The sequence below is a fragment of the Labeo rohita genome, chromosome 14, assembly GCF_022985175.1.
Source record: "Labeo rohita strain BAU-BD-2019 chromosome 14, IGBB_LRoh.1.0, whole genome shotgun sequence".
Taxonomy (NCBI): Eukaryota; Metazoa; Chordata; class Actinopteri; order Cypriniformes; family Cyprinidae; genus Labeo; species Labeo rohita.
Window position 1 is genome coordinate 24,798,531 of NC_066882.1, and position 14,562 is coordinate 24,813,092.

At 34.8% G+C, this 14,562-nt stretch overlaps 1 protein-coding gene across 4 annotated transcripts in view; it reads right to left on the bottom strand.

Moving 5' to 3' along the window:
• il21 (interleukin 21) overlaps positions 1 to 14,562 on the bottom strand; it is a 23,415-nt gene continuing 8,853 nt past the window's right edge. Inside the window, exons 1-6 of one of the 4 annotated variants that reach the window (XM_051127208.1) lie at positions 2,907 to 3,089; positions 2,766 to 2,810; positions 1,599 to 1,721; positions 1,433 to 1,471; positions 1,242 to 1,325; positions 1 to 688 (exon numbers count right to left, since the gene is read on the bottom strand). In XM_051127208.1, coding sequence (XP_050983165.1) covers positions 668 to 688; positions 1,242 to 1,325; positions 1,433 to 1,471; positions 1,599 to 1,721; positions 2,766 to 2,810; positions 2,907 to 3,032 — 438 coding nt within the window. In that variant the 5' untranslated portion in view covers positions 3,033 to 3,089 and the 3' untranslated portion in view covers positions 1 to 667. Of the gene's footprint in view, positions 689 to 715; positions 1,472 to 1,598; positions 1,722 to 2,765; positions 2,811 to 2,906; positions 3,090 to 14,562 lie in introns of those variants that run through there. The other 3 variants (XM_051127207.1, XM_051127206.1, XM_051127205.1) reach the window with 3 other exon arrangements.

The window sequence follows — 14,562 nt, forward strand, 5'->3', positions numbered from 1 at the left end:
TTTAGTGTTAGGTGAGAGCAAACACTTCACCATTCATGATGTTTCTGTCACATCTGCTCAGGCACTAAAGATTTAAAATGCACAGAGAATTCAAAGTCCACCCCAAATAACCATCACAACCATGATGTAAACTTATAGAAATCTTTTAATGATAAATAAATATAATCCAAAAATATATTAAGCATCTCAGTGTGAGACATACAAGTGTGGAATCTGCTTTTTAACGATACATTGGTAACATGAGTGGTTTTCCTGACAAAGATTAAGACTGAAATTCCTAGCATACTTAACAAAGTGAAAAATCTACTCGAAAGCCCCTGTGTTGTTGCATAAGGCTCAATCTTAATCAGGGAAACCACCTCTCTTTCCAGGAACGGAGCTGTTATGAGGGTGGCAGTGCTGGCATCTCACCACAAGGTGATGGTATAACAAAATGAATACATGTTGTAGATAACTGATATCTTATTTACCTAAACAAGCTGTTACCCTGTTCCTAAAAACATGTTATGAACAATCCTTTAACAGATCCTCAAGTTAAAATAAGCAAGAAAACGTTCAATAAATAATCAATAAATAGAACAGCAGGAGCAGCGGAGCATGTGAGCCTCTTCTCTGCTGTGGCTTGGTCAGGTAGTGTCATACACACAGTCTCTTCACTCTTTCATCTCTACACCTGACTGGCATAGATCTAGAAAAAAGAAAAGTAGGTCGTTAACACACCGCTTGTTATCTCCAGAAGGACCTTTTTTCATTACAATGAACAGCTAAAGAAAAGCACCACTTTTAGACGTCTAAAACTTATAAATAAATAACTATATAGTTCTTTATCCACCTTATTTTTCCTGTGAGATCGAGCGCGGCAATTTGTAAATTTTATGGGTCTGGCTTCCGGTCTCATCCACATCCAGCTTTTTAGCGTACAAAACAGCTTGTTTTGCTGCTTGATGTTGCAGACTGGTGTGTTTTACCATATAATTTTAATGTAATATCTTAATTATGAACACACTGGTTTGTAGTGCAAAAAGTTTTACGGTTTACTACATGCTGTTACTCAGCGGCTAATAAACCGGAAGTCTCGCCAATAGGCTTACTTAGGCGTCGAAGAATAAGGTGGACACAAAACTTTAACATCAAAATCAACAGAAAATATTAGAAAGTATAAACCAAAATTATATGTATATATATATATATGTGTGTGCGTGAAGAAATTGAGGGACATTTCAGGATTGTATTGAACTAACCTTTTCCAGCAGAGTTTGAAAATTCTCCACAAATATTCCGTCGTCAACCTTCTTGTACGCGTCACATGATTTGCACTGAGCTTTCTGAAACAGAACATTGCACAAGTCAGAACTGTATGCAGTAACATTGAATTATTACAGTTTATACAAAATAGTCCAGCAGTTATTTTTATTGTTTTGCTTTTCCTCACCTGTTTCTCTTCAGATTTGCAAGTGGACACAGCGTTCACCTGTTAAGATGAAGAAGAACGAGAAATAGATGAGCGTTTCTTATTTCTGAGGTGCACAGGTATGCAAAATCATGTATGCATTGACAGCAATGCACTATGCCCAAAAACATAATAAACACACACTTACAATGAGTTTTTTGCGAAGCTCGTTAAAGATGAACTTCTGTGTCCGTTTTAGCTTGCTATCAGTGACTGACAGGTGATTCACTTGGGAGCGAAAACATTCCAGAGCAGATGCAACACAGCAGTCCTGTGTAAAGAAACAAAGCCAACTGTTAACAAAAAACCAGCAAACAAAAATATGTTCAAAGAACATTTTGCTGATGTTAAGAAACATAATTACTGAATGTTTTCTGAACATTCCATTTTTAAAAAACTTTGTTACTTTGTTACATACAAACATTCCATTTAACAGCCTGCAAACATTCTATTGACATCATTGGAATAACGCTTGGTCATAACTGAGAATGCTCCCTAACAGCCATTATCATCTTAATGAGTTTTGCAGTCAGATTGGAATGTTTTTTTGTGCAAACCCTGCGTTAAAGGCTCTCGGTTCCCCAGCCACGAGCTCTTTCTCTTCCTGTCTGTATTGTATGCAGAAATCTATACATCTTGACGCTAAATTTCCCTTCTGCTCTAGCAGTTTTCACAGAAACTCTGAGGAAACACTTTCTTTCCACGCAGAAAAACACAAAATGTTTTCCGAGTCGAGAGTGTACTTTTTCTTTGTCATAAAGGCGGTGAGCACCAAATGCAACTATGCATTATATGTAGTTATAATAATAATAATAATAATAATATGAAAAAAAGAGTGCAATTATGAAATAGGCCAAATCTGTTTTAGCAGCTCTATTCTCACTCCCCGTTCGGCTGTTCTCGTATTACTCATCATATTTCTCCTAAATGAAGCATACTTTCTCCTGACCGACTTGCACAAAATGACTTTTAATCTAAAAAAGGGAGCAATTACAAAACGAGAGGGTGTTTGCCAAGAAAAGCATGACTAAAAATCGTTATTTCTGTACCGATTGATGGATTCAGTGAAATGTAGATCATTTGAATGTAATCAACCCACGTTTGAAAATCAGTTGTGTTTGTACTGAAACTTGTCCTGTGTTGTAAGGTGGGCTGTATAATGACAGAAATGTGTCTATATTACGGCAGGCCGAATCACTGAGTCATGCAGAAACCGCTGTGAAGCAAGCCTAATGATGTGGTCATATTAGACTGCCGATGACATCCAGTGGATACTGAATGTATGGAAAAGAAGAGAAGACAAATCGTTTCTTACCTGCAGATCATTGATGGTCGGTGAGTTCAAAGTTGTGGTTTTGACCTTTATTTTTAAAAGCAGAAGAAAAAGTGGATTAAAAATTGATCAATTTTATGTAAAAATAATGTGGAATCCGTAGATGTTTAGAAGCCAGCTTACCATTCCCTGTTTGATCTTGTCGAGTTCATGTATAACTTTGCCAAGCATGAGCATCTTTTGTGACTCCTCTGCCTGCACTGCGAGCCAACAAACCACTGCAAACACAAAACACACAGACGCCTTCATGTTGAAGCTGCAAAGTTTCTTCTGTATCTTCTCTAAAGCTACTTGGATTGATGTCCGTCATACTGTCAACAGGTACACAATCACCTTTATATAAGAATCCTTGAGGACGCTGGAAAACCGCTTCTTGTGGAGATTGGAAAACTCAATTTTACAATGACTAATTAGTTTTTCTTTTCCACTGGCCATTCGTCACGACTGTCAGTTGACGAAGATGTAATCGAGAGGCGCGTGCGCGGGGGTGTACGGATGCACTGTGTGTGTTTCTCTGTGTGTGTGTGTGTGTGTGTGTGTGTGTGAACCTGACCCAGACTTTCTGCACACTTGGCAGGAAACTACAAAATGCTGTCAGTTCCTCTTCTCATTCTGAATCAGCACCAGAAACATGTGTGTGTGTGACTTAGGTGCGGCATCATCAAGCAAGTGGATATGAAAAGGTGCTTTTTTCTTTGTGGCTTCCCACACAAACCATATTGATTATAGACAAAAACAGGAAGTTTAATGTACTTTTCTTCTTGCGAGATAAGAATAGATCGACCTGGAAATGAAATATTTGCACCCAAAACCTGCAGGGCATTAAATGACATCAGGTATATGGCCTTTAGAAATACAAGAGCACCTGTGTTTGGATGTTTAACCTGCTTGCGGCCAGGGCTTTTATAGTTACAAAAATATATATACGTTCATTTATTTATTTATTTATTTTATTTCAGGTAGCTGCTAAAGCATCATTTCACTTTTCATTTAGTTTGACTTCATGTACTAAAATAACTAACTGAAGCTGAAATTTAAAAACGTCTAATTTCTAATCTAAAAATAATAAAACTAAATGACTAAAAATTAAAATTTAAATGACAAAACTGAATCAATACATTAATAAAAACTTAGACAAATTAGACAAAAAACAACACAGTTACTACCACTTTAAAATCAAAATGGAAACTAAAAACAAAAACAAAAACAAAAACATCATGTTTCATCATTTTAATAGAAACTATCATAGTATCTCGACGATACTAAAAAACACGGTTTGTGGCTTCAGTTCCACAGTGTCACGACACGCTTCGAAAGACCCGAAGGCTCAGCGCGGCAGAACAGGAAATGAGATCACAACGGGCTTGTGAACGAGCCCCATCGGCGGCCAATCGTAGGCCACGCTGAACGGGAAGTGGTGGGCAGAGGTTGGTGGCTGTCATACTTATTGGGGAAGGCCCTAGTGACCCCCAGACAGGACAGGTTCATGCTGGGGATTCCTCCCTTTACGAAGATCATGGAAGACAATTTTGTTCAGGTTGAATACTGAATGATTCAAAACTTTCCTCTGCCAGTCATGTCTAGATCTGAATGATTTCCCTCAACCTGGAAAGCACAATGTGTGTGTGGGTTGAGGCATGAGAATGTGGGTGGGGGTCTAGGGGTAAATCAATATTGTGACATCAATAAAGCATGTCATCTTCCAATTAATGATTTCACAGATGTGTTTTCTGTGGCTGATGATGAAAACCCATCCAGAAAAAGAAAGTGTGTGAAGATAAGTGATTGGGGCTAAATGGAATATGCAAAAATACCCAATGAATTGAAGCCTAACATATGTCATATTTTTAAAATAGAACAGTTTATTGAACCTTTAAACAAAATATATAAACATTTTGACTATGTTTTTTTTTGTTGAGAATCATATTTGAGACATCAGGCTTTTATGGTTCATATAGAATGATATAATATGAAAAAAGCATTTTGTGCACATACTGATATGTACACTATATTGACAAAAACTATGAAATGCTGATGCTTGTAATGTAAATAAATGAGATGCTTATACTAGTATAGCGGGTACTTACATAATATGATATAAATATCAGTCGTCACTCTGTATCTCCAATAATATGTATTTATTAAGAAGATATTCATATCATGCTTATGCTTATTCAGATATGCTTAGTTTGATTAACAAAGCAATGCAATACAAATGAGAGATGAACAAATAAACGTTCCTCAAAAGCCTGATGATCATATTTGATACTCACTGATTTTTCAAAAAAAAAAAAAAAAGATTTCTGGATGAAAGTAAAGCTAAGCTGCTTCAGTCCAGTAAATGTTCATCTTGAAATATCACTAACAATATCTAAGTTATTCTTATGTTTACTTATACAGTAAAGATTTCACAGCAAAAAGACACATCAAGCACAAGTTCTTATTTAGGGCAGGGTCGGAAATTAATGAAGACTTGTGCGAAAATGGCACTAAAATGAACAAAAATGCGGCATAAATTTAAGACAAATGAGCCAAAAATGCCCCTGCCCAATTACATGATGTATTACGGCTGTCACGATAAAAAAAAGGGTCTGGGTGGGTTTTGTTGTGAAAACCTGGCAACCCTGGGTCTGATGCTGTCACACTGCATCAGACCCAGGGTTGCCAGGTTTTCACAACAATGAAAAACAAGTCGCCCAATTGCGACTCAGAACTAGTCCAAAACTAGCCCAGCGGCGATTTGAGGGGGGGGTTCCCTGTTAAAAATCACGTTCTTGGGGATATAATACATGTTTTTAGTTGGGGTCCCCCTGGTAAATTTGCATTTCAGGGGCTAAATATGACATTATTGGGGTTGATTCAACCTACGGCAACAGTTTTAGAGTAGCCCAGTTCCGCGGGAAAACCGCTGACTTGGCAACATTGATCAGATCGCTGTTTTGTGCAGCGTTGAGCCTGATAACCAATCAAATGTGTTTCTGAATGATCTTAGGAATGCATTGGCCAATCAGAGGCACTTAGATTAGTCAGCGCTCGTGAATTCCCTCATCATAAACAATACAGTGCGGATATTATGTAAATGATAAAAAAATAAATAATTATGGACCGACATGTTTGTCTGTTTGATGATCAAAACTTTTATAGCAATGCAATACAACGATGACCGAGAAATGAACAAATAAACGTTCCTCAAAAGCCTGATGGTCATATTTGATACTCACTGATTTTTCTAAAAAATGATTCCTGGATGATCAAGTAAAACTAAGCTGCTTCAGTCCAGAAAAGGTTCATCTTAAAATGTTACTAACAATATCAAAGTCATTTTTATGTTTACTTTTGTAAATATCAGTAAAGATTTTACAGCAAAAAGACACATCAAGCACGAGTTCTTATTTTAGGGCAAAAATGCCACCAAAATGAACTGTTAAAAATTGTGTTCTGGGGATAAAATTCACATTCTTTGTCGGGTTCCCCGATTTTGGGGTTGATTCAACCTATGGCAACAGAGACACTTAGATTAGTCAGCGCTGAAAATGCTTAAGGTGTGTTGAGTGCGTAAGCTCACGAATTCCCTTATCATAAACAATACAGTGTAGATATGAAGTAAATGATTAAAAAAAATATTAACTTTGTATGTTCGGTGATTATAACGGGAGTTTTTGCATAACTTGCGCTACACTAAGCTAATGTCATGGACCAACACGTTTATCTATGAAGCCAGAATGTGACGTGCCTAAAACGCAGACACAAAATAGAAAAGTTTTTATTGTTTTCTACATCAATACTAATAATCATTACAATATAATGAGCAGTAATCTACAATAATGATAATATTGCAGCCCTATGAGGTTCTGTTTTTAACATGTATAATTTAGTTATAATTTTAAACAGTCTTGTTACTGACAACAGTTTAAAACACTCAAAAGGCCATGGATGTGTAGAATTTAAATGAATGACGGGTGTCATTTCTGTGGAAACATTCTCTGCAGATTCTGTGTAGGCCTGAAAAAGGTCAAAATTAAGTCTAAATCAGCCCTATTTATATGTTTAATAAATGCTCCTTTTCACTTTCGGTTGATGTCAGCGGCTGTTTTTAACGCATAGAGATGTTTTTGCGCTACCCGATCAGATTCTGCTAGATACATTTCTATTTTCTCGTCATTGTAAATATTCACTTGGAAACATGCCACTTGACAGAACAGCTTGTGAGTGTTGTTTGTTTCATGTTGACTTTGGTGAGTATGTGAGCAGAGGTGATATAGATCAGTGTTATCTGTGGCTGATGGTGTAAAACGCAAGAAAGTACTGCCAATGATTCACACTATGAAAGTTACACTTTTAGGTATTATATTACAAGATGTCTGGAACCTATATATATATATCTATATCTATATATATCTATGTTTATATCTATATATATCGTAAGGGCTGCATGCATGAAATATTTCATGTCAAATGTTAGTTAGTCATAATCTAGAACATTGCATATATACAATAGACCTTTATCATACCTTTTCTTGTTTTTGCAAATTTGTTTCGATCAAAGTCCGTTTTTTGCAAGATCAAACACACAAGAACAATTTTCCATTTTTCACTTTTTTCCTTTACTTTAACCATTTATGATGACTAACATCACAAAAGTCCCAAATTCTTATGCAATATTTGCATACAAAAATAAAGCGATGCAGTGGAAATTGAGTCTGAGTATCTGAGGCAAGAGATTGAGAACATTTTGTTTACCTTAAAAGGTGATACTCAATATTTCCATTGAAGGAAAATGTACCTTTATGTATTTTGACAGTTTAATCGACCGCAGCACTAAATCTGACACACATTTGACATGCAGGCATTGCTAGTAGCTTGACATAAAGTTGAATTTCTAAAAGTCCAAAACGGTGTGAATTTTCATAAGAACGAGGAATCTTTAATTAAATGTGGGGGAAAGACCCTAAAACTGATCAAAGATAACCTATAGCTAAGATAGACAGAATATTTTAAGTTATGAGTCAGTTTCTGTTGTCATATTTCCATCATAAGATGAAACTAAGCAAAATTCTGAACAGAATTCTTACTCACTGTTTTTCTGTTAAAACAAGCCTGTGAACCGCATCATTTAAATATCAGAGGCTGCACTAAAACACGTTTACTTCTGCAGGTGAAACAAGTCTTATAGTCAGACCTAATTTCCTTATACATGTAAATTATGTAAATATGTCTTTTTCTACAATTTTAGCTAAATAGTTCAACTTCCTCGCTGGAAGCAGAATTTGTTTGTTTTGTGGAGGAGGTTCACACATGCTCATATTGAGGTGGGTTACTGAGTTGTATTAAAATGCCATGCAGCCCACAAAACAAAACAGCTGGTTACAAACAAATTGACTCACACTTGAACAAGTCTCGACCAAACAGTTTTGACTTGACTGAGTCACGTTATGGTTCATGGTTTTACAAGCTGCTAAATCAGGGAACAACTTCATATATGAACTTCTTGTTTAAACATCAGTGAGGAACATAGATTAAGGAACAAAAACTATATGTAAATGTCTGGCATACACTACACAATACCATATATCCATATATAGTGGTTATGGATGATTTAAGGGTGCTTTCACACTTGGTTGAAGTTCAATAGTTCCCCAGTCCTCCTGCCCACACTGGACTGTGTTCACACGGCCATGGTGATTTTTTTTCAACGATAATTAGTGACATCATTATTGATAGTTAGATTAGCCCATAGCTGGCTGGTTGGTTCTATTTTGCTTATATTGACTGGTGAAGAGTATACTATAGCTAACTCAGCATTTTAATGGAATGAAAATGAAATAATAGATTTTTGTTTCTGCAACAAGCCAGATTCTCAACTTACCTTACTTCCAGAAATTTTGGAATCAACTTGATTCCAGGTTTGATTCCATTAATTCCAAGAATCAGTTGCAAACTAACATTTCCTATTTTTATACTTATTCCTGTTCCTATTCTTGTTCTAACTAAAGTTGTGTATGTCAGAGTTCATATGTAATTATAGGGATTTTCAGCAGTGTTGGACAGTAGCATCAGTATACTGATGTTGAACTGACAATGACAAGTTGAATTTTGAAAATATAAAAAGATATTGTATGAAAAAAATTCATGGAGGCATAATTTAATTCTAAATATAGCTCTTAAACTAATAGCAGCCAAATATAACCTAATAACCCAGCTGCTGTGATGTCTGTTAATCAAAAAACAAAAGAAAAAAGAGGAAATCATTAACTTTTGTAGCTTTAAGGATTCATCTATATTTAATTTAGTATTTTGTGTTTGATAACTTTATTCAATTTCTGTATATTTCCTACTTGCTGAAGGGCACTGATAAATAATGGGTTTCCTTAAATTAGAAGTTGTTATTTTTTAAAGTCTAATAAATGTTTATATTCATAGCTCTCAATTATACTGTAATGTTAATTGGTTATAGTCAATAGTTAAATATAAGGGAAAAAAACAATTTTGTTGAGACCTCAGTAATATTGGTATCAGTGATTCTCACCTTCAGTCATAAAAAAGATGCATTAAACAAATGTAAAAAAAAAAAAAAAAATACTGTCTTTATGTTGTTTCTACATTGATTTGAAGATTGAACATGAAATGATAGCAATGTAAAAGTACATTTAAAAACTTGGGGGATTAATCGCAATTAATTTCAGAAAAAATGTGTGATTAGTTAGTTTATGTTTTTAGGCAATTTTTTGCAAATTTTAGGCAAGAAAAGCAAATGTATAAACATAACTAATCAAACTTTTCATCAAAGTTGTTGTTAAAGGTATAGTTCATCCAAAAATGAAAATTTGATGTTTATCTGCTTACCCCCAGGGCATCCAAGATTTCTTCAGTAGAACACAAACAAAAAATTTTAACTCGGACCGTTGCAGTCTGTCAGTCATATAATGGCAGGCATGGCTTTGAGAGTCAAAAAAACATACTAATTAAACCCTTCTGCTCATGACGATAAATTGAGGTGTTAAGACACAAAACAATTGGTCTGTGCAAGAAACTGAACAGGATTTCTGTAATTTTATTTTTAGCTCTGATCCACTGCAATGTCCAACTGTCCTGAGCAGCCGGCGCATGACGCGTCAACGTGCTCTGGCACATAGACTGCAATGGTTTGAGTTAAACATCTTCGTTTCCTTGGAGGTAAGCAGATAATCATCAAATTTTCATTTTTGTGTGAGCTATCCCTTTAATGTGTGAACATCTGAGGTCTGGGGCTCCACCGCCTTTAATGCAGAAAACTGCATTTCTGTGATTGCATGCATTCCTTCTGTTCAGTTTATCAAGATCAGGTGTCCACAAGTAAAGACATAAACCCAGGATAGCTGATGTATAACAGAAACTGAAGTTGTTAATCTAATTGAAAGTGAACTTGTTTAATACTGTTTTCATGTTTAATACTATAAAGCTGCAAAATATTGTATGAAGTACTTTATAATTAAATGTAACGTAACATAACTCATGCAAAAATATTCACATGACTGCGCTATGATCAAATGCTTTCTGAACTGCTGTTTTATCATGATGTCATTTTCTTTTTTCCCCCTAAACAAAGAATGAACAAAGAACTTTGCTTGAATATATCAGGCCTTATAGTTGAACATTAGCACTGCTGTTGAATTAAATGAGGCTCTTTGATACCTTGGGCCCAGTTGCACCAGCTGAATGTCCACCTGGCTCTAAAACTAGGCTGGAAATAAATCAAATGGCTTTTTTTCAAAGGCTTTAAAATTAAAGTACTTTATTTTAAAAGGGTCCAATTATGCTTTTTCAATTTTGAATTTTAGTCAGTGTGGTGTGTATGTTTGGGCATAAAAAAGATCTACAAATCCCAAAGTCCAAAAGGAGATATTTCGTTTGTAAAAAATCCCTTTTCAAGAACTACAACGAATGTCTTTTGGACTACAACGTTTGTTTTCCTTATGTTATGATGTTACTATGTGCTCCATTAGAATATCATTAAAATAAATCCTGCCTAAGGAAATTCAAATGGTTGGAGGGTGTGTAGGGACGAGGTGGGGGATTAGCCTAACTTTAGCGATGCAGCGCGGAGAGCCACTTCAACGAGTACGATATAAAGACATAAAGATGTCGAAACACATGCTGACGCCGCGATCTACTCCAGTGGCCACGTCAAAGTCGTAACGCGCGCAGATTTAATTTATTCACCTTACAGTGTGGATAGCTTCACTTTTAAAATGCATAAACTTGCACTAAAATAGGCTAGGCTGATCAGTGATGATGTTCTTTGATAATGTTAATGTGAAGCTGCTTTTAGCCTTATGCTGGAGCTGGTTTCGGGCAATGAAACTAAGTATGTAAAATAATTAAATAAATTAGCACAATAATGTCATGTATTGGCGATCTCACAGGCTGAGGATAGGACTCAACACTACTGTAGCGTATTATTTACTCACCCTCCATGCATCCTAGGTGTATATGACTTCCTTCTTTCAGACGAATGCAATCGGAGTTATACTAAAATTTATCCTGGCACTCGCAAGCTTTAGAACGGCATAGATGTGTGTTTCTCCTCATCAGTCCAAAACAAGTCTAATAAAGTGCATCACACATCTCCGGGGGTCTCCTGTAGCAAATTGATGCATTTTTGTAAGAAAAAATTTGTAATCCATTTTTAAAATGTAAGAATCACTTTAATCTAGCTTGCGCTAACTGCTTTGGCAAGGGACGTGGCAGTACTGAAACACCATCTAAGCTGTTCGCCAATCGGAACGCAGTGGGACAGCTAACCAATCACAACACATTTCATTTTTCGGAAAGTGGGCCGCCATTAAACCCAGAACTAATTGAGCCATTTGTGCCGGGCTGGGGAGAAAGGTATTGTAATAATGTAAATTATGTGAAAAATAATGCATTTTTCAAATCACCAAGCATGAAAGCATGTTCTAGTACACCTCCAAAATAAAATCAAGACTTTGTAAAAGAGCATAATAAGACCCCTTTAAATACATGTATCTGAAATACTGCCTATCCCTGGTGCTATAATGTGAAAGTTACTCAGAGCTCAGTCACTCAGTTATTCAGAACAGAGAAAACATTTGTTAACATTTAGATTACATAATTTATTCGTTTAATAAAAATGCTTTAAAAATGACAAAATTTATTTCAATTTATTTGTGTATTGTACAACAATAGATAGTTTTGTACATTAAAAAAAAAAAAAAAATCCATGAATCAGTGCTCTTTGGATGCAGGACTCTTTTATAACATCAAAATACTCACAAATCCAAGGCACTTAGTGTGAAAAAATATAAGAAACCTTTATTCACATGGCTTTAAAGTTTTAAAAACAACACATTTGTGTACCGATGCGTTGCGGCTAACTCGCTTTCATCAGGGTGTCATAGATACTATCATAGATAGTTTTGCTTTGAAAATAATTATGAAACCATGAAAGCAAAAACACAGAAATTACAAAATAAATATAAATGTTTTATGTCACTTATATGATTTATTAAAATAATATGTTATGTTATTAAATAATAATATGTTTGAAAATATGAAAACATGAAAGCAAAAACACAAAAAAGTATAAAATAAATATACTTTTTTGTTTCTCTCAGGTTTTACTAAAATGTATATTTTTATTCTACATTTTTTTTTTTTACATTTGTGTATTGTACAACAATAGTTTGCTTTGAAAATACTTATGAAAATATGAAAGCAAAAACACAACAAATACAAATTATTTTTTTACTTTACTTGTTTTATTAAAAAATCTTTATTTTTAAGTTATTTGTTTATTGTACAACAATACATAGTTTTCCTTTATAAATAATTATAAAACATGAAAGTAAAAGCACAAAAAATTACAAAATGAGAAACAGATTTCATGGCATTAACAGTCATTTTATAGCTTTATAATCTTACTGCTTGACAACTGTTGACTCATTTGTGTCTAAATGACACATAACTGAGAATCACATTAAGCTGAGAACTTCTGAGCTATAAATGATTATGATTTAAGCAAGATTTGTTCATACAAATAAATAAAAGCCAAAATATTTCTGCTGCTTTTTAAACCACACAATCAAATGCTCACGATCACACAAATAATCAAAAATGTTACGTAGAATATCTGTGGAAAATCTGGTCATTAGCCCTTTAACATTAACAAGCAAAACAAGTCAATGGAAAAAAATCTTCAAATTCTAATTATTGCACATAGAAAAATCTGCAATCTGACCTCAAGCTGTTTTTGTCAAAAATGTATGTTTTGGTCTACACAATATAAGTTTGCTGTACATTTGAGATGTCTGTTTCTCACTGTAAAAATGGTATGAGCTATCTACTTAAATATGGTAATAATATTACACATACCCCCAGTTTCACAGAAACAGCTTACGCCTAGTCCCAAACTGAAATGTAAGTCTGAGCTGTTTCAACTAAAAGAAATTTGCACTGGTTGATTTTGAAACATGTCAGTGCTCTTGTTTTGTCTCAAGATTACACACTAATAGTATTATAAAGTATAAAAATTACTTGAATGCCCTAATTGAACTATGGCCTAACCCTGGCTTAGTCTAAGCCTTGTCTATGAAACCAGCCCATAATATTTTTGAGTAGTTTGTAAGGCTTAAGGATTTTTTTTATTGGAATCTACCTGAATAAATCATATAAAATCTGATAAATGATTAAACCTATGACACAATAAATTTAATATTATTAGTGAAATGTGCTCATTTATTTTAAGTTGATTCTCAAAAGTTGTGATTGATTTTGAGCAAGGCCTGTTTGTATTTGACTTTGAGTTATTATGTACAATAAAAAGTCTTGAACTGTCTGTATACAACTGTAACAGTCGTGGATGTGCGGGTAATGAGGAGGAAAGACGAGGAGTTCCAGTTATGCACATTTATTAAATAATCCAAATAACGAGCAGGAACGGACAGGAACAGCAGGGAATCCAACGTAATCAGACACGAACAGACCTTGAACTAAACCGGAGAGACATAAACGGACTTGGAGAGACTTAAACAGACTGAGCATGACAATAACAGAGTAAGCTTAACAATACAATAACCGACGTCCAGACAGTGAACACAACCAAACTTAAATACAAGGACCAATCAAGGGAAGACAGGTGTAATCGATTAAACAGTGACGTAATGATTGAAAACGGAACAGGAAGACCAAATAAGGGCATACATGGGGGAAAACACACAAAACAGTCCACAGGAACCGGACAGTTCAAGGAGGAAAAAATGTGTTACTGCACTAGCATTAGCAAAGCTACTGCTCATTGAACAAATCATCAGGCCTCATAGTAGCCTATTAACATGCAGTTATCCACAGCCATAAGCTCTACTCTTCTGCACAATGGTAACAATAGAAACTTCAACAGAATAGAAACTCTTTCAAATATCAAACTTATCAAAACATTAAACATTAATAGATGTTTCCCTTTATTCAAAATCACATAAAGTAGCACTTATTTTCAATATTTACTCTCCATATCCAGCCATGCTGGGAACTAACAACTGCCACCATAATTAAGCTAATTCTCTTAAAATACGTAACCTTCTTTCCACATTTTTTTTTTTTCCAGTTTAATCAGTTCCTCAATTTAAGCCCCCCCCAAAAAACCTTAAAAACATTAAGGAAAACATGTCTTGTTGGTTTTATTAGTGAAAAGTTCTCAATATTTTCTATACAACACTGAACCACAATTTCTTTAATGAAATATACACACTGTTTTTAATTATCACCCTAATTTTTTCAAAATGAA